Source organism: Plutella xylostella, chromosome 27 (assembly GCF_932276165.1).
Source record: "Plutella xylostella chromosome 27, ilPluXylo3.1, whole genome shotgun sequence".
NCBI classification, from domain to species: domain Eukaryota; kingdom Metazoa; phylum Arthropoda; class Insecta; order Lepidoptera; family Plutellidae; genus Plutella; species Plutella xylostella.
In genome coordinates, this window is record NC_064007.1 from 3,906,793 (window position 1) to 3,930,240 (window position 23,448).

General features: G+C 40.7%; 2 protein-coding genes and 1 long non-coding RNA gene across 6 annotated transcripts; 2 read left to right on the plus strand and 1 right to left on the minus strand.

Annotated features, from left to right (window-relative positions):
• Nucleotides 1-561: 561 nt before the first annotated feature.
• Nucleotides 562-11,644, minus strand: LOC105383674 (delta(24)-sterol reductase). Of its 4 annotated transcripts, XM_048630821.1 has the most exons (12): nucleotides 11,507-11,624; nucleotides 7,687-7,813; nucleotides 7,265-7,327; nucleotides 6,405-6,560; nucleotides 5,797-6,021; nucleotides 5,269-5,363; nucleotides 3,947-4,121; nucleotides 3,433-3,591; nucleotides 2,843-2,908; nucleotides 2,277-2,408; nucleotides 1,175-1,309; nucleotides 562-815 (listed from the first exon to the last, which is right to left on the minus strand). In XM_048630821.1, exons 2-12 carry the CDS (start codon nucleotides 7,804-7,806, stop codon nucleotides 612-614), a joined length of 1,530 nt encoding a protein of 509 aa, XP_048486778.1. In that variant the 5' UTR covers nucleotides 7,807-7,813; nucleotides 11,507-11,624; the 3' UTR covers nucleotides 562-611. The 4 variants fall into 4 exon arrangements, with proteins under 4 accessions (XP_048486778.1, XP_048486777.1, XP_048486776.1 ...); XM_048630820.1 differs by lacking the exon at nucleotides 7,687-7,813 and having other exon boundaries at nucleotides 563-815; nucleotides 2,277-2,426; nucleotides 2,861-2,908; nucleotides 7,265-7,454; nucleotides 11,507-11,644; XM_048630819.1 differs by lacking the exon at nucleotides 7,687-7,813 and having other exon boundaries at nucleotides 563-815; nucleotides 7,265-7,454; nucleotides 11,507-11,644.
• A 550-nt stretch (nucleotides 11,645-12,194) lies between these two features.
• LOC105383652 lies at nucleotides 12,195-23,204 on the plus strand. Its single transcript, XM_011553741.3, has 8 exons — nucleotides 12,195-12,680; nucleotides 12,957-13,003; nucleotides 13,081-13,965; nucleotides 14,048-14,268; nucleotides 14,452-14,597; nucleotides 15,606-15,989; nucleotides 16,235-16,389; nucleotides 22,824-23,204. The coding sequence occupies exons 1-8, from the start codon at nucleotides 12,570-12,572 to the stop codon at nucleotides 22,963-22,965; spliced, it is 2,091 nt and encodes a 696-aa protein (XP_011552043.3). The 5' UTR covers nucleotides 12,195-12,569; the 3' UTR covers nucleotides 22,966-23,204.
• On the plus strand, nucleotides 18,357-20,032 carry LOC125490716. The gene is made up of 3 exons (XR_007267859.1): nucleotides 18,357-18,743; nucleotides 19,674-19,740; nucleotides 19,984-20,032. It is a non-coding gene; the product is annotated as an uncharacterized LOC125490716 (long non-coding RNA).
• Nucleotides 23,205-23,448: the final 244 nt, after the last annotated feature.

The window sequence follows — 23,448 nt, forward strand, 5'->3', positions numbered from 1 at the left end:
ACTGTATCGCTTCAGAATCGAAATAAGTTAGCCAACAATAACTCTTGAAATTAGGCAAGGTCAGTAGTTCAAGAGCAACTGATAATACTATAGTTTTGTAACTTTGCTCTCAATAGTTCAATTTCATCATTTTTCATTTTCATACTCATATTTTTTATATTGATATCTCCAACCCGTCTATCGACTACTGGCCCATGTTGATGATGATAGTGAACTTACCCAGAAAATCTATCACTGGTCTTCGCACATTATAACAACTCACCGGCGACTCGACTCTATGCTAGACATTGATATTTAAGCCCTGTGTCATGTGCTCAAGGTTTAATTTTAAAAAATGACATTTAGTGTACGATGCGTAGGCCACTCGTTGTACACTACTTTATAATCATTTTTGAAATTAAACCTTGAAGATATGATACAGGGCTTAAATATCAATGTCTAGCATAGAGTCGAGTCGCCGGTGAGTTGTTATAATGTGCGAAGACCTTAAGTTTACTGGAGAAAATAAAAATAATCATAATTTCTTCAGGCATAAATTATATTTTTTATTGTCAACATACGCATCAGTAGTAAACAAGTGCATCATTGGCGCCGCTATTTCATCTACACCCCTACTTCCTGACATTCCTGTTAACCTTATCATAGATCTCCGGGAAAGCGTCCAGACAGCCTGGCAGCGTCTCCCTCACTCTGTCGTAGAGTGAGTGAGAGAACATCTGTCTGAACTCCTCGCGGGTGGTGTAGGTGTCTGCGTAGAGCATTTGGAACCCCCCTCGGGAGATCACGAACTCTTCTACACGACGAGTTGAGGAGACCTGTGGAGATAGTGAGGAGGTAACGGCTGATATTCACGGGGCAACAAGGTGTCGTCATTATATTAGGTTGTAAGCTTCATCATTCATCTGAGTCTCTCCAAGGGAAATAACTATCCTTATATATCGTCTCTCATATCCTTCCTCATCCAGCCACTACCGTCCTAAGGTTCTGCTAACCAGAAGGCGTACGTCCAAACAATTACTTAGGTACCAAAAGTGTATCTCTTGTGATGGTTAACTATTGTAAATTGAAGGATAGGAACAGAAAAAATAGGTTTGGTTTAATTGATGATTAAAAACCATTGCGTATTACGAATGTTGGGCTTACGAAGCTAACAATACCTAGCACAAGAACTCACCGTCTCATAGCCCTTAGCCTTAGGCACCCCGTAGACACCGATGTCCACGAACATCTCCGACTCCTTGCCCGACTTGAGCTGCAGCTGCCCCGGCTGGTTCGGCAGCTTGAAGGGACACAGCCACACCGGGTACACCTGGGGAGAAGGATAGATAGATAGATAGAAATATAATTCTTTATTGCACACAAAAATAAATTATAAAAGGAAATGCACAACATAGATGGTACAATTGGCGGCTTTATTACTAAGAGTAATTTCTTCCAGACGACTTTTCTTTCTTTTTTTCTTTCAAAAGAGCACTTATTATGCCCTGGGTCTATGAAGTATGTTCTCGCAGGTTATCGACTATTAGTCAAATATGCAAGCTGAAGTAGTATTGAGCCGGCCTTATATGCTGAAGAGTCGAGAATCGTGAGATAAACGAGTTATTTATCTAGTAAAGACCAGCACGATTAGCGGGAAGCGTGGTTTAGGACGCCTTTCAGTTGCTGAACCTATGACCTTGGATAAGTAGCTGGTAGTGCCTTGAGATCTTGCAACAGAATCTTGAGGATAGAATGTCGTTGCGCTCTTTGGGAGAGGCCTAGAAACGATTACCATCTGATAATGATGTGGGCAGGTATAAAGGTACCTCAAACTCCTCGTGAAACTTCTGAACAGCATCCTCCAAATGTTCGACCGGCACCAGCATGTCCTGTATGACGTGGCTGCGTTCGTACAGGCGCGCCACGGCCGCGGGCTGCGTCAGCTTCAGGAGAGATACTTCAGGAGGCATCAGTCACCACCAGATACTTGGCAGGCTCCGCGGGTTAGAGGGCGCCCGACGCTCCATAAAGCCATGGGACGCCATCCTGCCCCTGCATCGAAGACCTAGACAGGTAGCTGATAGTGGGCGCTGCACAACAACCTACGCTAGGTCAAATAGGCAAGCGCGGCGTGGGACGCCATCTGGTCAGCTGGATCCATGACCTTAGACAGGTAGCTGATTGTGCCTAGACATCTTGCAACAGAAACTTGAGGATAGAATGTCGTTGCGCTCTTTGGGCGAGGCCTATGTAGTCGACGATTCAGCTTGATTACGTAGGTTAAAACAAAAGCCTACCTCAAACTCCTCGTGGAACTTCTGGACAGCGTCCTCCAAGTGTTCGACGGGCACCAGCATGTCCTGTATGACGTGGCTGCGCTCGTACAGGCGCGCCACGGCCGCCGGTTGTGTCAGCTTCAGGAGAGACACTTCAGGGGGCATCAGCCACCACCAGATACCTGGCAGGCTCCACGGGTCAGTGGGCGTCCGACGCTCCATAACGAAAAAGCTAGCATATACCTAGGTCGAATAGGCAAGCGTAGCGTGGGACGCCATCCTGCATGCTGGATCGAAGACCTTAGACAGGTAGCTGGTAGTGCCCAGACGTCTTGTAACAGAATCTTGAGGATATAATGTCGTAGCGCTCTTTGGGAGAAGCTTGTATCTAGCAGTGGACGATTACCATCTAATAATGATGTACCTAAGTAGAGATGTTGTATATGTAAAGCTACCTCAAACTCCTCATGGAACTTCTGCACAGCGTCCTCCAAGTGTTCGACCGGCACCAGCATGTCCTGTATGACGTGGCTGCGCTCGTACAGGCGCGCCACTGCTGCTGGCTGCGTCAGCTTCAGTAAGGATACTTCAGGGGGCATCAGCCAGCCGAAGGTGAGGCGGAAGAGCGGGTGGTTGCCGAACGGTATTATGTCCTGGGAATAGGATAGAATTAATTGTGAACGTTGTATCTATTAAAACCGTTTGTTCTCGCTAAGAGTAAGGTCTGATTTGCAGATCGATTAAATAGTGATAGGTAGATAGTAGATACATAAATTAATACTTACTGACTCTATTCTAGTGGTAGTGCTTTATCGCTAATTTATCGCTGAACAATATTAATTAAAGCACGCCCAGATTTGCGTTGGGTGTTGAATGTGTCCGATAAAAAGTAATTTTGGATCTGCTGACAAAATAAGAATGTGTCGTCGAACTATAAAATCCTGATTTTTATCATTGTCAGTTATTTAAGTTACTTTAAGTTACATAGGTACATTCAAAAAATAAAATACCGATTGATCATGGCTTTTTAAATGATTTGTGCTTTAATAAACATAATAGATCGATTAAATATGGTCTTTAACAATAAGTTACGATCAACTTCCGTTTTCAGGACTTTAAAACTGGATTGTACATTAGTTCGCCAAGAGTGTAAGTGTGTAAACGTAATTCAACCAACCTGCAGTTCCCAGAACAAGCTCCTCGTGTGTCGGTGGTAGTAGTCCCGCAGCGGTATGTACTCCACGGCGGTCTTCTTGTCTCCCTTCTGGAACCGCTTCAGGTGCTTCTCCACTTGAGTGAAGAACCACTCTGAGTACCACTTGCCTATGGGGTTGTACTGAAATTAACAAAGAACTACGTTATAAGGCTATAGACGTAGGTAAGATTACACAACTTTTTATGTTACAAGTATTATAAGATTTTAAGGGGTTGCTAAAGCATTCCTAATACATCTGTTAAAATCAGCAATCGAAAAATCTTATACAACCACCACCAGTTATCAGTTCGTTGTCTCTACTCCAAAACTCGGCACATTGTTTGCCAGCACATTTATCATCTTCAGGGTGTTAAAAAGTTGACAACTAGTAAGATAAAAAAACACAGAAAGAGCCATCTCTACTCTTTGATTTATCATCAACTTTTGCCATATCTTGTATATTAAGCCAGTCTTTCTCTTATCCATCTCTATTTACCTTCCCATCCCCCCCGACTTCATCCACCATATCGCCAGTCATGAGCACGCCCTCGTGTCGGCTATACAGCAGCGCCTCCACGAACATGTGCGAGTCTGGACGAGAAGCTTCGTGAGTGAACCGCGTGGATAGCTCGGGGAGGCTCGTGTAAGGGTGGTATTCTAGGCGGACGTATCTGTTGATAAGACAAAATAACATTACGTAAGTATCAAATTTTGTATGGGAGATGGAAAAAACAGGTTAGTTTCTTGAGAGAAGCTGCTCTGTTTGATCTGTAGTTTATGTGGTTCATATGGTTCTACCTTTTTTGGCATAAGATTTTTTTGCCTAATCTCGTATTGCATAGTAACGTTTGGTCAAAGTCTCGTTACGCCGAAAATCGTATGGCATAAATCTCGTTTAGTAAAAAGTTATTTCGCATAATATTGTTTAGCCTAATAATGGTATGGCCAAATCTTGAATAGCCTAATAATGCTATGGCATAGGTTTATACAAAGTAATAATATTCGTTTGGCTTTAACTTTGACGGAGCGTCTCCCTACATAGCGCAAACTGGTGCCTTGTATTGTTTCCGCTGTTTGGAAAACGCTCCGCTCCGCTTCGCTGCGCTCCGCTTTGGTTTTGATGAACATGTGCACCTAACACGCTCCTCCTCGCTTTGCTCGTCGTCGCACCTATTTTTAGGTTTCGATCTCATGGGGTTTGTAATAATTATATTGGTCGTTAACTTTCGATTTTTTGATCATACAATATCGTGATTTTCGGGATGTACGAGAAAAATACCACAATTTGTACATTTACTACATACTTAATATATTATTTATTAAGATAACATTAGGAGAAACAAGATTATACATAGGTATAGACGAACATAAATTTGAGCAAACGAAACTTAGGTGTTTAAAGATTGTGCCTAAAGAGTTTTAGACGAAACGAGCCTTATGCCACATAAGTCTTGGCAAAGTGATGGTTCGGCCAAAAAAGTTTAGACCATACGAGTTATGCGAAATGAGTTTTGGTCAATAAAGATTATGCCAGATGAGCGGAACCCGGTTCATATTTTCTGGAGCATGTCAACATTAGCCGAGTCCAAGGGTAGCAAGGAATGTTGTTAAGTAATTCGTCTGTTCATCTGGAGTGGACTCGCCTATTTACATAATTTAAAATGTGATTACTAAGTGTAAAGGTGTATTATATCAAGCAAAGCATTTCGTTTAGGAATTTTGGAATTATTTATCACATATAAATGGATCAGATTCAGAGATATCTATCCTTATTTGACCTGCCTACCGGTCCACTACTCACAAAAATGGCTTACTCACTTCTTAGCTGGAATCACTTTGATGGTGGCGGAGAGCAGGAAGCCGAGGGTTCCGTAGGACCACGGCACTGCGTAGAACAAGTCTGGGTTCTCTGTCTGAAAATGAATACGTTCTTTATCATAATTAAATATCAGATACATGATATGCTATGAATGAGCTGGTGGTCCCAGGTGATGACCACTTGTGTTTTCCCTGCAAAGAAATCTGATCCCATCTTAGTAGCAATATCACTCTAAGAGGAGTCAGGTTTCTGTGCAACCCACTATTGTACTGCTGTATCATACATACTGAGATTACTGAGGGATCATTGATTGCTAAGTTTTCGATCGATGGTGATAGCAGGGCGACTATATAGGAACTCACACGTTTGTAGAGACTATCAGCGATACACCAATGGAAATATGGTAGAGATTTAGACTAGAGTACAGAAACGGAAAGCCATAGATAACAGTAGGACTCAAATGATGCAATATGCTATCGAGAAAAGTGCCTTAACAACGCAAAGCTAAATCACCCTTATCCACCCACCTCGCTGCAAGTGACCACGCTATTATCAGGCAGCAGCAGCTCGTACTGCGTGCAGACGTGCTGGAACAGGCCGCGGCGGTGCGAGCTGGTCTCCACGCCGGTGCCCATCACCAGCCCGCCCACCGTCAGCTGCTCCAGCTCGGGCACTATGGCCAGGGCGAGCCCGAGCGGCTGCAGCGTCAGGGAGACCTGGCCCATGGTGGCCATGGGCTCGCAGCGGACCGTCTGGAAGGAGTTTTAGAGTGGTTAGAAGTTGCATTTTTTATAATCTCTATACAAGATGTGGCTATGAAGGTATCTCATCCAGCTGCTATCAGGTATCTGGATTTAGATCATCGCTCTAGTGCCTACACCTTACATTTTACAATCTCTATTATTTATCCCTCAAAATCATCGAATTTATCAATGGGACAAGCCTAGCTGGTGACATGCTTAGCGAACTGAACCTTAGATAGATAGCCGGTATTAAACAGATAAGGAAGAACGAAGACAAATTGTTTCGGGTCTTCTTGAGAGAATAATCGTTCTCTACTGGACATAGGCCGACAAGCATATAACGGTTGTTGGCTGATGATAATAGTTGCATTGAGAGATTTTCTTCTACTCACCATATTCTCAGTATCCACTTCCAGCACATCGACCAAGTTGATATCAATGTTTGTGTAGCTCTTCTTGTAGAGGCTCTGTCGGAAGGACATGGTCTGCCAGCCGGGCCGCGCCGTGCACAGCTTGGTCTGGCACCCCGACATGCGCCATTTACGGATCTGAAATTTAATATGAAAGTTGGCCGTGATTGGTTGGAAATTACTTTTAGGGGGGTCACTCTAGAGAGGATGTGAAACGTATAGTTTCGGACCGCTGCTGCGCGAGCCACTGTACTCTATCTCATTGTTTTAAACGTGCCGATTGCACGACAGCTCTCGTTCGTTCGTTTTTCGTCAGTATAAAGTAACCCTCCAGGGTGTACCTAAGCCGAAAGAGGATGACTGAGAGAGACATTCAGATTTGTTTTTTTACTATCGTGCTATGTGTTAAAAAGTGGTTTCCAATTTGTCATACTCGTAGCTATCAATAAACATATTATAAACTATAAATAAGATTACAGTAGATACCTATTGAATATCCACCTGACATCCTGAATCACATCACATCAATTATCTATTATGTAGTTAGCTACTGTAACGTTATCAGTGTCCAATTTATCTTAATCCTATTATGTATTTGTACAATGTTGTAAGTAGGTACCTTATAGGTAATTTTCTGTGTAGTAATTATTACTCTGGGTAGATTGCTAAAATGAATAAATGGCTAATTCGAGACTATAATACTAATAGAGCATCCTTTAATTTTTTTATTGCTTTTTGGCCTTAACTCAATGGGATAACATAAAATTCAAAGCGATGTAAGATCCATTAATAATTATACCCATTAAAACACTTCAATCACCAATCAAAAGATCAAAACCCACCTGCTTCTGAATCTCCTTCACCTTCTTATCATGGTTCTTTGGCGCGCTGTTCAGCTTGAACACCACATAGTTCCTGACGGTAGACCAGACCTTCCACAGCAACGACAGCGGCAGCAGACACGTCACCACCACCACCCAGCGGTACTCCACTAGAAGGAACTCTAGGAGAGAGTCAGTCTGCATTGTGGGGCTGGGGAGAAGTGAGGAGTTTGGTTATAGTGTATCGGTGACAATGACCAGGGTTGATGTTAGGTTTGTCAACGTGGTGAGAGGTTTGTGGGAAGCTGCTTTCCATCATGTTTTTCTGTCAAAGAACTGTTAGAGTGAAAAAAATCCTCGAGTAACTAGAGACCACGAAACGTTTGCACTCTCTACATCCAGCTGGACTGGTCAACGACGCTCTCTCTGTTCCTCCTGAACACCACGTAGTTCCTCACAGTAGACCAGACCTTCCACAGCAGCGACAGCGGCAGCAGACACGTCACCACCACCACCCAGCGGTACTCCACTAGGAGGAACTCCAGGAGAGAGTCGGTCTGCATTGTGGGGCTGGGGAGAAGTGAGGAGATTGGTTAGGTTGAATAAGTTTTTCTTCTTAGAGCGTTGCTGGTGATAAAGACTATATAGGGTTGATTTAGGTGTGTCATCGCGGTGAGAGTTTCGGCTATCTCTATACATATACCTAGTGGGAAGCAAAGAACCGAAGTGAAGCGCTGTCATTTGTTTAGAAGCTATGATTATCTGCCAAAGAACTATAAAGGGTCGACAAATTCCACGAGAACAGACGACGAAACTTTGGGATGCTCACAACCAGATGGACAGGTCAACGACGCTCTCTGTTCATCCTGAACACCACGTATAGTATATAGTTCCTGACAGTAGACCAGATCTTCCACAGCAGTTACAGCGGCAGCAGACACGTCACCACCACCACCCAACGGTACTCCACTAAGAGGAACTCTAGGAGAGAGTCGGTCTGCATTGTGGGGCTGGGGAGAAGTGAGGAGTTTGGTTAGGTTGAATAAGTTTTTTTTCTTCTTAGAGCGTTGCTGGTGATAAAGACTATATAGGGCTGATGTGAGAGGTTCGGCTATCTCTATACATATACCCAGTGGGAAGCAAAGAACCGAAGTGAAGCGCTGTCATTTGTTTAGAAGCTATGATTATCTGCCAAAGAACTATTAAGGGTCGACAAATTCCACGAGTAGAGACGACGAAACTTTGGGATGCTGACCAGATGGACAGGTCAACGACGCTCTGTTCATCCTGAACACCACGTATATAGTTCCTGACAGTAGACCACACCTTCCACAGCAGAGACAGCGGCAACAGACACGTCACCACCACCACCCAGCGGTACTCCACTAGGAGGAACTCCAGGAGAGAGTCAGTCTGCATTGTGGGGCTGAGGAGAAGTGAGGAGTTTGGTTATAGTGTATCGGTGACAATGACCAGGGTTGATGTTAGGCTTGTCAACGCGGTGAGAGTTTCGTGGGAAGCAAAGGGCCGAAGTTAAGCACTTTCATTTGTTTTGCTACAGCAATATTTTGAAAAAAGGCAGAGGGACCCTCCTGAAAGAGCTGTGAAAGAAAGAGCGCTAAAGAACTGTAAGGGTAGAAAAAGTGGAAGTGGAAACCACGAAACGTTGGAATGCTCTATAGCTAGCTGGACAGGTCAACGACGCTCTCTCTGTTCATCTGAACACCACATAGTTCCTGAAAGTAGACCAGAGCCTCCACAGCAGCAGACACGTCACCACCACCACCCAGCAAGTCTGTCTGCATTGAGGGCATTGTGGGGCTGGAGGGGAGTGGGAAAGTGAGGAGTTTGCATTAATCATGCAACTCGACGTAGGCTCTCCGAAAAGTTCTCGAGTGGAGTGGACAAACCTTGAGATGCTTTTCGGTCAGCTAGACATAAACATATACCTAACTACGATGTTTTGCATAATAGTAATATGTAGATAGTAATAGTAGGTTCAAACTTATGTTGTTAATACACACTACACTAAAGTGTGTATCTGGAGATGAAAACATCAAACTCACTTTATACTTAACGTATTAAAAAATATATATATTTATTTAGTTTATTTTATTAGTTGTTTATGCAATATTGTTTATATAGGCATTGTCTTGTCTGAAAAAACATTCCGCTTAAAGTAGTTTCTTCTAGGATAAAAACTAATACTAGAAAGTAAGCAAGCTGGGTAACTAACATTATGTGCAAATAAAGACCTTTTCAAATCAATCAATCAATAGGTAGGTATATACCTACGTATTTGTTTATGTGTCCACAACAACCCACAAAATGCTAGCTGTAGTTAACTACTTGCAATGGCTATGGTAGGCCAAAATTTTTGCCGTTTTACCTAGCTCCATTAAGTGAACTATAGTTACTTCATGACCAAAAGCTGCTTATAAAAGTCACATGGGCACCTAATCTTATTCACGAAGGTCTAGCCCAGCTGAATTCAATAAGTATTATCTGTTAAGTCTGTCCGTTTGTTATCATGATTATTGCCGGGCAGGTACTAATCACTTGCTATAATCCTTTGTGTTTATCTCATGTTAATGAACGAGGAATGCGGTGTGGATTGTATTTTTGAGGCGAAATAATTAACTCACACTATAATTTGACTATTTATAGCACGCTTATAGCTAAGTAACTATATTTTCAACACGGTGACAACCCCTAAACCAGCTCTAGTGTTTTTGTGTAATGATGGGACTATAATGAGTACCATAGAGAAAAAATAAACAATTGTGAAAAGAGTGGCATCTCAAGGAGTTTTTTGTCATACTCTATACGTCATACTGAACAGCGCCACGCCATCTCTTTATATTTCTCAGCCTCATTGTACATACATACAGGGTGCCCTGTTGGGACACCCTGTATATATATAGATATTGTTATCACAAGTTAATAGCCGGATCTCCACCAAACGATCCAATGCGATCCGATCGCCCGATCCAAGAAGTTTAGTATGTAAGATTTCTTGGATCGCGCGATCGGATCGCGTTGGATCGTCTGGTGGGGATCCGGCTATTAACTTCAATCTATAAAGATATAAGACATATTTGCCTTAACGTAGTTACACCACACAACAGTTATTACATTTATTAGCTAAATGTAAGTTCAATCTATTTATGTACCTACCTACATGCAACAATAAATAAAAAACAAATTATTATATAATTCTTTATTACCTCGCATATAACAATGTTTCAGTTCAGTTTTGTTCATGTCACTTGTAAAATAATATGCAAGTGGGTGTGTGTATTCCTTTTTTATTCCTTTCACCGTGAAAACCACTTCCTAGTTTATGTTTCCCAAGAGAAGCAAATCTTGTCACTTGTGGTGATAAAGTCATTTCGTCCAATAGTGCATCATTTATCCTCGCGAGGCAAATCTTTGACGACATTTATCAGTTTGGTACACATAGTATTTTAATCTTCAGCGGATATGAAGATGTCGATCGCTCTTTGCCAGTGCCGCCATTTCAGCACGGTTCCCGTGGAACCACATGGAACCTGGATCCATATGGAATCTGTCAGGTCACAAGAATTTCATAAAAACACTTTTTGCGGATAAAGATGCTTTTTCTTAACACACCATGTTTATTTTTATTTGTAGGTAGGTATATACAATTTATAAATAACGATAAGTATACCGAGAGTATAGGCTTTTATTACAAAAATGTTATTTGCGAGACATTGTAAGACAACTGAACTGACACTGACACGCAATTTCTTCATAATAGCCATAGATCATGACAATGTTAACATTCAAATACTACTTATCTATGTGTCTTGTTATTGTTCTAGGGTCTTGTTCATAACGCCATCTTACATCTTTTTTGGTAATAAGAGTAATATAAAGAGATGGCTGTACCTTCTACTAAAAGTTCAGCCATTAAGGGACTGACCCCCCCCCTGATGAGTACTGAGTCAGTATAGTCTCAGTATTACTGACATGAGATAAGACACAACATGAAGAACCAAAAATTCAAAATCCATAAATAAGGATAGGCTAGGAAAAGTATCGAGGAAGGTTACGTCTAACGTCTTAAATAATAAGTTAAGTAGGTGTATACAAGGAGATACAGGAGCAGGTCCTCCATCTCACCAACTCAGGTAAAATATCACTGAGTTTAATGTAATCAATAAGTACTTACCTAAATATACAATAAAAATCCTTCTGCAAAGTGTGTATAAAAATAAAACATAACAAAGAAACACTCACTTATTAATTTGCTATCCGTGTTACTCTAAACCCGACTCTATCAACCACTTGTATACGGCCGAGCGTCCTTCCCCACGGCAGCCGGCCGGCGAACTGAATCATTTATTACAATACAACGAGCACGAAGGTCGAATACTATCAAAATGATTTAATAACTTGATAATGTGAAGAATCTTTGGAAAAAAATATCGGCAGAAATCCATTGGTCAGACAGTCTCGCAGTAGAACAAAATGGAAGACACTCTATTAGACAACGATGGTTGTAGGTGCTGATGCTGACTGTGGTGAGATGTGATACGGAGCGGGTCATTTTCAAATAGTTACAACAATGGAGAGAAACTTTCAGGACTGAAATGATATAAATTTACAGAACCACCAGGTTAATTCAACATTATGTTTTCTTTTCCACCTGCATAATTATTATGCTATAGAGTATAGACGTATAGACTATAGAGGATAACACATCCACGTGTGTTCTATTCTACGTTAGTATTATTAAATTTATGTTGATGATATTACCGCAACAACATAACGGTATTTCTAGACCAGTCTGGTTGGTTTTTTGACCAAGTCTAAATTCGGGAGGCGGGCGAGATATTAATTTGTTGTCTTGTTCTATCTCTACGACTGCTACTTAGTTAAGAAAAAAAAAACGAAATCTACCTATCCATTTTGGTACAAATGGTACAATGCATTTTGGTTCGATTGGTGTTTCCCTTCTCTACCACCACAGAGAAAATAAAACATTACTCTATAGCTAACACAGTCACAAATCTTATTTTGGGGGTAGCAGATAGGTGGTGTTATGGAAAATGCGCTCGTATCCAAACCAAATCGCATAAATAATATAAAATTATAAATATTTCATAAAACGGAACGCCGGATACGATTAAAATCAAAACTAAAATATATCGATAAAACAATATTTAACAACGTCTCTGTGACAACCTCTTTTATCGATTAAACGCCCGCTCAACAATTCAACGCGGCATTTACGTTATTGTAAAGCTATGTGTTTACGTGTTTTCATTGGGCGAAGAGAGTCATTACATGCAATCCCCAAATGGAGGAGATTCTAGAGAAGAATATATTCAACGATAGTCAGTTGTTGAAGCTGGCTCCGGACTACTGTCCTGCTGATATCATACTGCGGATGCAAATGAGAAGATCCATGGTATGATAAACTCTCTATAAGTAGGTACTAAGTAGGTATACCTACTTAAGTAGCTAATAGTACTAATGGTGTAATGGTAACTTTAAAAGTAGAACAAAAACATGATATATCCTTATAGATCCCAGAATAGCTAGCTCTGGCTACATATTCATTTATTTATTTAAACTCTTTATTGCATACACATAGAAACATACAAAGTAGGTACAGATCATTACAGGTTGACAGTTACCTTGATGCCTTTTGAGCCGCTCTACAAGTTACCAATTTTGGTTACAGGTGAAGGACTCACACTGTCATGGACTAAAAAGGAAGCAATCTCAAAGGTATGTTACCTTTACATGTCCTGTCTAATATATAAATCCCCTATCTAAAACAACTCTAATGCAATATTTCATTACAGAAACAACTCAACGAAACACACTGCAGCCGATAATTCCAGAATAAACACAGAAATTGTGAGACTGAAAGACACATTTGAAACAGAAAATACAAAAAATGAGATAAACTTGAAGAATTCTAACGTAATATTGTCAAAAACTAAAATAGTTGAAAGCAAACGCAATAACTTTAATACACAAGCTTCCCTCGATGATATTCAATTTATTGAAAGAAAAGAACATGATGTTAATAAAGAAGAAATCAATGATTTGCAATGTAATGGTACAGCGGTTGATCCATTTAGCTGTTATTATAGCAATTTAGATGAGGTAACTGAAAAACTACGAGGAATGAAAGTGAACTCTGACGAAAATGTGACCAATAAATCTAAATATTTTCGCAAAAGCCATAATCATCATTATATAGAATCAAACCAGTCAAATAATAATGACAAATTCAAGGATCCAATGGATGATCTGCAATCCTTGTTAATAAAAATGGCTATAGCATCTGTACCAACTGATGATAGCGTGGACAACCACAATACTGCTATAACTAAAGATACCCATGAATGCAATGAAATAAATAGCAACACTTTGGAAATAAATTTGAGTAGTCTTGTATTAGAAAGCCATAAGATAAAAACAGATGATAATGAAGACTTCTTAAGAATACAATCACTTAAAGTTAATTATAATAAAAGAGATGGTTACTTGGCAAACAAATATTTAAAAAAATGGCGAGGATATGTGGCGCGGAAGAATCAACAGTCAACAGAGCAAAGGAAAGCCGTAATCCAGAACTTTTTTGATAAATTAGAAAGAAAGAAAAACGAAATTAACTGTCCAACTGATCCCGCTAATAAAGCAAAATTGTATGCCAAAGATTATAGCAACTACCAACACAGGTAAAAGGATTTCCACTTAAGTTAAGTTTAGTTTAAGATCACAAACTATTAACTAGTATAAACAACATTTCAAAAATTTCAGATATAAGGTCCAGAAACACATAATAGCTCTGCAAAAGGCGAAACTGGAGGAACAGAACAGGCTGATTGAATCATTGAAATACAACAAGATTATTGACACCTCCCGCCAGTCTGTGGAGGCGATGAAGGAGGAAGTCAGGAGGACATACTTCGAGATCGACAGGCACCTCAAGCCGAAGATAAAGTGTATGACCAACGAGCTAAAGATACCTGAGATTAAAGGTTTGAACTGAATAGTTATGTTTGAAACAATGATGATCATTTGTGTGTAGTGTAGCCTATAGGAATAGATTCTTTGAAAAGGCTAATCAATAATTTTGTCTAATTGTTATTTTTACCATCGGAAACAAAAAATATTGAAATAAATAAGAAAACTTATTAGAATTCATTCACTACTGCTTTCAGAGCCAGCACTAGTGTTACACTGCCTGAAAGTGCCACAGTTCCTTCAGAGAATGGAGAAACGGGCAAGAGAGAGAGAAGAGAAACACGCGCTCATACGAGAGAGACGGGCGCAGATGGAGGAAGAGAGAGTCAGGATGAAACAACAGGTAAAACATTACTTTATAGGTACAGTTCTCCCATATTAATAATGCGCATGCAAATCTTCGCAAACTGTCGTATTCCCGGAAACACCCGAATCAGTGCCTTAAACAAAGCACTTGCATTTTGATCCTTGTTCGAAAGAAATAGTAGTCAATATCATGTGACACATAATCGAAAACAATTTGGGCGGTCGGTGGCTGTCACCGATCAGTCAAGGGTCTCAAGGTCAAGATCAATATTACTTTTGTGGAATTATAAAGAGCTGCAATTACACATCGTTCTTGTTATTTTTTTCAAATGTGAATTTAATTTCAACTTTAATTATTTTTGACGATGCCATATTATGAGGCACATTTAAGAATAAAATATGCGTCACATTGATAGACTTCACTTTGCCAATAAAGCCACACCCAAAAGACCAAGTTTGTAATTGTAATATTATTGTGAATGATCAGCGCTGTAAATACTTTTGAACTGAGATTTTAATGTAAACATTTTTATTAATGTGAAATAATCAGTGCTGTAAATACTTTTGAACTGAGATTTAATTTTTTTTTATGTAAACCTGTGTTTGAAATCCATTTCTCCTTATAATATAAACCTTGTGTTATTCAAACCTTCTTTCATCCATCTTTACATCAGCTTCAGTAAGACACTTGAAAAGTACCTACTGTAACATTTTCGAAGTAAATTTTAATATTATGGAATATTATGAATTATCGAATCAAATTTCGTTACTGATAAATCAATTATCTTTTTTAGCACCAATTACATAATTCTACTAAAATTTCATGAAGAAAATGCACTTAACCACTCTAAATACATAATAGTTTTCTAACGCTCGGGAATACGACCGTTGCCGAACAATGACGAAGATTTCTATGTGCATTATCAATTTTGGGGAACTGTACCTAAATAAAAATGCCAATTTCATCGTAACTATAAGAAGCACTAATAATACACAAAATGAAGTTGTAGACAACTTATCAGATTTAAACTTTAACAATTCCCAGATGGAGTTGGCCAAATTAGAAATGGACAAAGAAGAGAAATTGAAAAGGATGAAAGAGTTAAAGGAAAAGAGGAAAAGGGAGAAAATAGAGAACATAAGGAAGAAGCAACACGCTGAACGAATGAGAGCATTGATCGTGATGGCAGATCTACACTACGAGAAGAATTTAGTGAACCGATGCGGCTTACAACCCTGGAAGAGACTAGTCGAGATAAAAAGAGACAACATGGAGAAAGCGAGAGCACACTACAAGTTTCAGCTTCGGAAAAACGTGTTTCTGAATTGGATGTGGCATACAGAGGACATGTGGTATGAGAGGAATTTCAAAGCCGAAGATTTTAACAGGAAGAAGCTTTTGAAGAGAGCTTTCAACGGTTTTAAACAGGTAAGTATAATATAAAATCCAGACCTGAAAATTAAGAGAGAAAAAAAGGTAGCATTAGAATCATCCAAGAAATTGGTTGCTTCATTAATTTTTTCTGCTTAAAACCCTATATTTTAGTACTTGCCCAAAGGGTTTACGCCTTTTCGAAGAGCTCCCTAATTCTAGAAAGCCACAAACGAAAACTGAAGTAAGTATTGGCCTATTTGTTTGGAGCACCATCATCAATCCACTCTTCCCCTTCCCAGCACCACCACCACTACGTACTGCTGCGGCAGACGGCTGAAGACTATTACGAGCTGTACCTGGTACAAGTCGCCTTCCGGGGGCTCCGCCGGGGCGTCCTGGAGGCTCGCCGGGAGCTGCAGGTCAAGTGGGAGCGAGCCGTGCAGTACTATAACAGGTGAGGGTACACACTACACACAGGTATGGTTACCTACGGGGTTTAACAAAAGTGGTGAATAGTGTATCTAAAGGAGATACCTAACAACTTTATCGTTCTACGAGCGAGGAAAAAAAACCCATAGTGAAAACTGACGTGATAGCACGTGATCAACAAAACTTTTATGGAAAACCAATTTGAGTCAGCCCCTTTTAGCGTACCTACTGCACCCTTTTGTAACACTGCGTGGTAGCGAGACCAATGCACAGGTCACTTCTTAGGTTTTTTTGCAGGTACTGGGTGAGGCTTCTGCCCACATCTATTCTATTCTATTCTATTCTCTGTGGGGGTGTAAGTACCTGCACATGGCTCTCTCGATTGGAATCTTTGTGCATATCCCCAAGGTCTAAACTTTCTTCCGAAGCTTGGACCATTTCCCACCACGCTGGTCCAATGCGGGTTGGTGGGTTCACATATACCGGGTGATTGGTAAGTCGATGTATTCCTTCAAATGGGTTATAGACGAAAACATTTCCAGTCGATTAAACCCCATAATGCATTTTCCAAAAGTCAACCATTTCTGAGTTATTTAAGTTTTAAGTTTTTTTAATTTTTTCCCAAAATTTATGTTCAAAAGCAAAATATTTAAAAATATAACGGTTTTTTTAATACTTTTTTGATTGTTTTGCATTAATGACACCTTAAACAAATAATTACAACCATTAAATGCGCAATATCCAACTTAATTTAGACACAGTGCTTCAAAATAGGTGAAACATTAAGAAAATTATACCAAAGGTGAAAACAAAAATGCTAAATTAAAAAAGAATTTTATCTGAAAAAAATTCCGGCACAACAACTTAAAAATATAGTCAATTGTCTAAGCTTTAAAATGACATATTTCAATCTAAAATCGATTAAGGTATGACCAAGATATAGCCAAAACAATTACATAAGAGGACAAATCTTAGCAGGGAAACGAACAAGATTTGTTCCATTTTTAAGGGAATAAGTCTTATAACTGGACTTTTTAGAGCGCCGAACCGTTTGCTAATAATTATTGTTCTCCGATAGCGCGGTTCCTCAAAAGCACAGATCGACGACAAGGTTGCATCACCGAAATGATGCTTGTGCGATAACACGGTTAGCCGAAAGTAATTTTCAATTATGATTGGTAACACAAAAGAATTCTTCACAAGCCGGTTCCTCAAAACTACTGTCCGACGACCGAACCAAAACATACAAATGAATTTAAAACGGAAACTATACGAAATAGCCATACTACCTTGCCTCACATACGGATGTCAAACCTGGGCCCTTCGTAAAAAAGATGAGACTAAACTTGCAATACATCAAAGGAAAATGGAACGAAGTATGCTGGGAATACGATTATCTGATAGGATATCAAATGAATCAATTAGAGAAAAAACAAAAGTAATGGATATATGCGAAAGAATAAGAACACTAAAATGGAACTGGGCAGGGCACGTATGTAGAATGGAAAATAATAGATGGACAAAGAGACTAACCGAATGGCTACCAAGAGATGGAGTGAGAAAGAGAGGCAGACCAAGGAAAAGATGGAAGGATACCTTTAGAGTTTAGAGAGAGATGCGGGCAGACTTGGAGACGACAAGCCAGGGACAGGGTCACGTGGAGGAGGTTAGGGGAGGCCTACGCCGAAGAGGCGACTTCCATAATTACAAAATAATTAGTATGGCCTATAGTTAATTGAATGAATGTTTATCTAGTTTAATTTAATAACTAAATTGTGATTAAATGATATGTACTTAATGAAATAAATGAATTTATATTTAGTAAGAATTGTATTAAAAAAAAATGTTGTAATAATTGTAATACCTATATGTATAATGAAATTGTATTGTATTGTCTGAATTTAATTTTTAATTGTGAAATAAATTTATAAGTGCGAATTGATTACAGCATGATATTAAGTGTGATTTACTTGTAACATGAGGGCCATAATACTCTAAGGGTGCGTTGCACCATTTAACTTTAACTATTACAAACGTCACATCGTCTGTCAAAGCATCGGTTAAGCGAAAAATTGGTTGCACCATTCAACTATGGTTAAAATGACGTCATAACTTTAACGATAACCATAACCACCCCATGTTGGCCGGTTACTGCTTTTGTTAAAGTCAGGTAGCTGTCAAACGCGTTGTATAACCTCAAAGTAACAGTATTACGTACAAATATTAATATTAAATAATTCTTATCATGTCGCTTCAACGTGAAATAGCGCTTGAAACAAGTTCCTCAGAAATTGAGATTGAGGTGGAGTAAGTACGGAACTTACGAAATATGAAGAGAAAGGTGTACTTTCAGAGAACTGATAGATTCGCAGGTTCCAGGTAGGGTTTCGTTTCCGTCTTCCCGGGAATTCCCGTTCCCGGGAATTCCCGGGAAATTTGTCATTCCCGAAACCGGGAAAAAAATAGCATTCCCGGGAATTCCCGGGTTTGATTTTTAATCGATTCTATGCTATATTTTCATCTTTATTTATCTGTTTCTCCTACCTTAAACAAAAAAAAAGATCGGCAGACTTGTCGTCTAAGATCAGAAACTCGGTTTTGTTGTAAATTATTGGAAAATCATACGTGTAATTGATTTCGCGCAGCTGCATTGCAAAGATAAATTACTCATCTACATCACCTTGTGTCACCTCTTCCTGATTCAATATTTTCATCTTTATTTATCTGTTGGTCCTACCGCCAACCTAAAACCAAACAATTGATCGGCTTTTACATATGTGACCAAAGAGTATGTAAAAGCTAACGCTAGTGTGACGCCTGTCATATTTTTTTTATGTCCTCCGTTTTGTGTTCGCGTTTATTTTTTATAAAATTACTAACGCATAGAAAAAAGTAGGTAGAGCGATAAATCGTTGAATTAATTAATTTTTCTAAAACATTACCTCAAGTGTAATTAATTTTCTATTTTAATTATATGTCATATTAATATTATTTTCAAAACGTTAATTATAATACCTTTGTTATTGTTTAACTTAAAATTAAGAAAAACAAATGATTTGACATGTAAAACAAATCTTCATAATTTTGGTTCTTAATTTATCTGACTGTTGCTTTTTTCTACCTATACGAGTGATAAAAGTATATTTGATTTAAATGTAAGTGTTTTAATAGACTTTTAATACCCGAAAATAGCAAAACCAAGGATTTAAAATAAATTCCCGTTTCCCGGGAATTCCCGGGAAATCTTGAAAAAAATTCCCGTTTCCCGGGAACAGAAAAAGGTCGGGAAAAACGAAACCCTAGTTCCAGGTCTCAAAAATGTGGCTCGTGTGTTGGCTTTAAAACTAGAACCTTTCTTACTGCCTCCAACGACGAAGTAAGTACCAATGCACCTATTATTATGTTGTAGGTCTACTTAATGATCATCTTCACCACCAAATAAGCGTCCACTTCTAGCCATGGGCTCTCCCAAGGGGCGAAACAACACTGTGCCCTCGGCCTTCCTTATCCAGCCACTACCGGCTATCTGCCGCTGCTGCCTGCCGGTTGCCGGTCCAGCGCAGCAATCTAATATCAAAGTAACCTACGTAACTCTTTAATTGAATAACCTTGTTTTCAGAAATTTTGCAATCACTCAAATACAGCAATTTATCAATGAAAATAAGGACAGAACTAAGAAGAGAGCATGCAGCCCATTATAGTGGCTACGCCATAGCTGCATAATACATATATTATGTAACAAAATGAGAGACCCTGTACCACCAGCTAGGTTTTTTTTATGATGATTCATCATCTGATGAAGAGGAACCTGTCTATGCAGTTAACAGGAATGTTAATAAAAATAAAATATTTCTATAGATTACATCGTTAGTTTTAATTTTGTTTAATTTCAACTTCATCATCATCATCATCATCAGCCAATAATCATCCACTGCTGGACATAGGCCTCTCCCAAGGAGCGCCACAACACTCGGTCCTCGGCCTTCCTCATCCAACCACTACCCGCCACCCGCCTAGGGTCATCAGTCCAGCGGGCAGGAGGGCGTCCCACGCTGCGTTTACCTGTTCGTTTCAACTTGTTACGAATTAATTAATAATAAACCTGAGTCTACTTTGTCGCGGGTTTTATTGATGATAATCTTTTGGTCAATATTTGGAGGAACAACAGACTTAGGTCCTATGACATGTTGACTTTGAGTGCTTTGACAGAGAATGACGGCTACAGTATACTCTGTGACGGCTTCAGTCCGACAGCTAGATTTGGTATTGCCTTACATAAAAACGTTTACCACAATAACTTTGGGGAAAATTATGTCTCAAACGATTGGCAACCCTAATAACATTAACAATGACCGACGATGTGATGGTGCAACGCGTTGCAGTAAAATGTTAACTGTAACGACTCTGTCATTGCTAAGTTTAACCTTAACTATTACGATAACCGGGATGTTGATGCAACCCACCCTAACTTGTTAATTTAATGTTAATATTTTATGGTAGAAATAAAGGCTTTTTTATTTTTATTTTATTTTATTTTATTAATGATAATAATTAGTTGACCAAGGTGTCACTGATGCAAAACAATCAAAAAAGTATTAAAAAAATGGTTAGTATGAGGTTGTCCTATCGTGGGAGTGGTAGATAGGAAACAAACTCAGGGAATACACTATGTTCACAGTATATTTCAGGTTCTACAGACACGAATATAGGCAAGTAGGTACCTAATCTTTGTGCTTAAAACTAATTTCCGAAGCGGCGCAAGAGCGAGCGTGTAGCCGGGAAACGGGTTGGCGCCGACTGACTGCGCGGGCTTCGCTGGCCGGTGGCGCGAGCGCGGGGTGCGCGCGGGTGAAGGGGAGGACGCGGGACGCGGTCTGCGCAGTAAAGCTGCGCAGTAAAACGGCGCGGCGGCGGCGTGGGACGCTAACCGTTTTCGGCGCGCGATTTGTTTTCGCGGGAAAACGGTTAGCAGTCTTGTTACATCCTCCCCCTCTAGTCCGAACTAAGCGCCCTCGCGTTCGGAGTAGCATGGTGACAGCCCTGGTCCTCCCCCTAAACTGTTCGTCGTCCTCGAGAACACTGATGGTCGGACGGTGGGGTGGTCTGCGCAGGGGTTCTGCGCGCGCGGGGGTACTGACTGCGCGCCGCGCGCTGCGTGCTGGTAGAAGGCACCGGGCGGGCCAGCCGAGCCTGACGAGGCGGGCGGCCGGGCTCCGTGTGCTGGTAGAAGGCACCGGGCGGGCCAGCTCTGCCTGACGAGGCGGGCGGCCGGGCTCCGTGTGCTACCAGAAGGCACCGGGCGGGCCAGCTCTGCCTGACGAGGTGGGCGGCCGGGCTCCGTGTGCTGGTAGAAGGCACCGGGCGGGCCAGCTCTGCCTGACGAGGCGGGCGGCCGGGCTCCGTGTGCTCCCAGAAGGCACCGGGCGGGCCAGCTCTGCCTGACGAGGCGGGCGGCCGGGCTCCGTGTGCTGGTAGAAGGCACCGGGCGGGCCAGCTCTGCCTGACGAGGCGGGCGGCCGGGCTCCGTGTGCTCCCAGAAGGCACCGGGCGGGCCAGCTCTGCCTGACGAGGCGGGCGGCCGGGCTCCGTGTGCTCCCAGAAGGCACCGGGCGGGCCAGCTCTGCCTGACGAGGCGGGCGGCCGGGCTCCGTGTGCTCCCAGAAGGCACCGGGCGGGCCAGCTCTGCCTGACGAGGCGGGCGGCCGGGCTCCGTGTGCTCCCAGAAGGCACCGGGCGGGCCAGCTCTGCCTGACGAGTTTTTTTAAATATTTTGCTTTTAAACATAAATTTTGGGAAAAATCTAAAAAAACTTAAACCTTAAATAACTCAGAAATGGTTGACTTTCGAATAATGCATTATGGAGTTCAATTGACTGGAAATGCCTTCGTCTATGACCCATTTAAAGGAATACATCGACTTTCCAATCACCCTGTATAGATGTGCTAAATCTAGATAATTGTTAATGTTATATAAATTTTTATTTTAAGTTGTCTTAGATAATTTACGAATGTTGTGAACACCTGTAATTGGCTTCTATAACGAAATTTTAATTTTAATATCTGTTTTAAAAATGTTAGTTGTATAAGCTGCTGGTGTTCCAGTTGAAATAAATAAATAAATAGATATGCAGGTTTCCTCACGATGTTTTCCTTCACCGTAAGAGCGATGGTATACATTGTACTTAAGTTAAAAGAACTCATTGGTACATGGTCAGCGCTGGGATTCGAACCCGCATCTCTGGCGTGAGAAGCGGGCGCTTACCCGACTGAGCTACTACCGCTCTCTCCGCCCACATCTTCAAGGAGACCCAAAAAAGTGTCTTCTGTGCAATAATCTTCACCTCATTTATCTGGTAGCTCTCAGTATCCAACTGTTTCTATGAATACTTGTGAAACTATCTGTGAATAAACCTTAATAAATAAATAATAATCAACTCTACCTACCTCGTTCCCCCCACAGCGACCTGCTATTCAAGACATTCTCGTGCTGGCGCACCCTGCCGGCTCTGATGGGGCTGCAGCGGCAGCAGGAGGCGCGCAAGGCTCGCTGGCGGGAGAAGGTGCTGCAAGTCGTGCCGGACTATACCCCGCCAGAGAAGTAGACGCCAACAGCTACAGTGGGGTCACTTTATATAACGAAAATCGAAGTTTCGAACACCTACTTACTACGCGAGCCACGACTCTATCTCGTATCTCGTTGAATTAAACGTGCCGATTGTACGACAGCTCTCGTTTGTTCGTTTTTCGTCAGGATAGAGTACCTAACCCTCCAGCACCGACACAGATTATTAGCAATGAACAATCCATAAGAAAGAAAGAAAAATAGTTTAGTGCTAACTACTAAGCATACTACTAAGCATGTATTTAGTAATAGGTATTTAAATTAATGATAATAAAACCTTCTGCATAATATAAGTACATAAATACTTGTTTTTTTATTTGAGTATAAAAAAATACATTTTGTAAATAAATTAACCTAACTCAAAGTATAAGAATACAATATGTATGACTACTGACTTAATTATTTATGAAAGATACAAAATATAGTGTTTGATATCATACCTGTGGTAAACGCATTTCAACAA

Excerpts from the sequence above, each read along its gene's own strand:
- LOC105383674 (XM_048630821.1), bottom strand. The coding sequence starts at position 7,806 with ATGCAGACCGACTCTCTCCTGGAGTTCCTCCTAGTGGAGTACCGCTGG. Across the intron at positions 7,328-7,686 it reads CTACTGTGAGGAACTACGTG|GTGTTCAAGCTGAACAGCGC; the intron begins GTGTTCAGGAGG and ends AGGAACTATGTG. Across the intron at positions 3,592-3,946 it reads AAGTCGGGGGGGATGGGAAG|TACAACCCCATAGGCAAGTG; the intron begins GTAAATAGAGAT and ends TGTTAATTTCAG.
- LOC105383652 (XM_011553741.3), top strand. The coding sequence starts at position 12,570 with ATGGAGGAGATTCTAGAGAAGAATATATTCAACGATAGTCAGTTGTTG. Across the intron at positions 12,681-12,956 it reads TGCAAATGAGAAGATCCATG|GTGAAGGACTCACACTGTCA; the intron begins GTATGATAAACT and ends TTTTGGTTACAG. Across the intron at positions 14,598-15,605 it reads GAGTCAGGATGAAACAACAG|ATGGAGTTGGCCAAATTAGA; the intron begins GTAAAACATTAC and ends AACAATTCCCAG.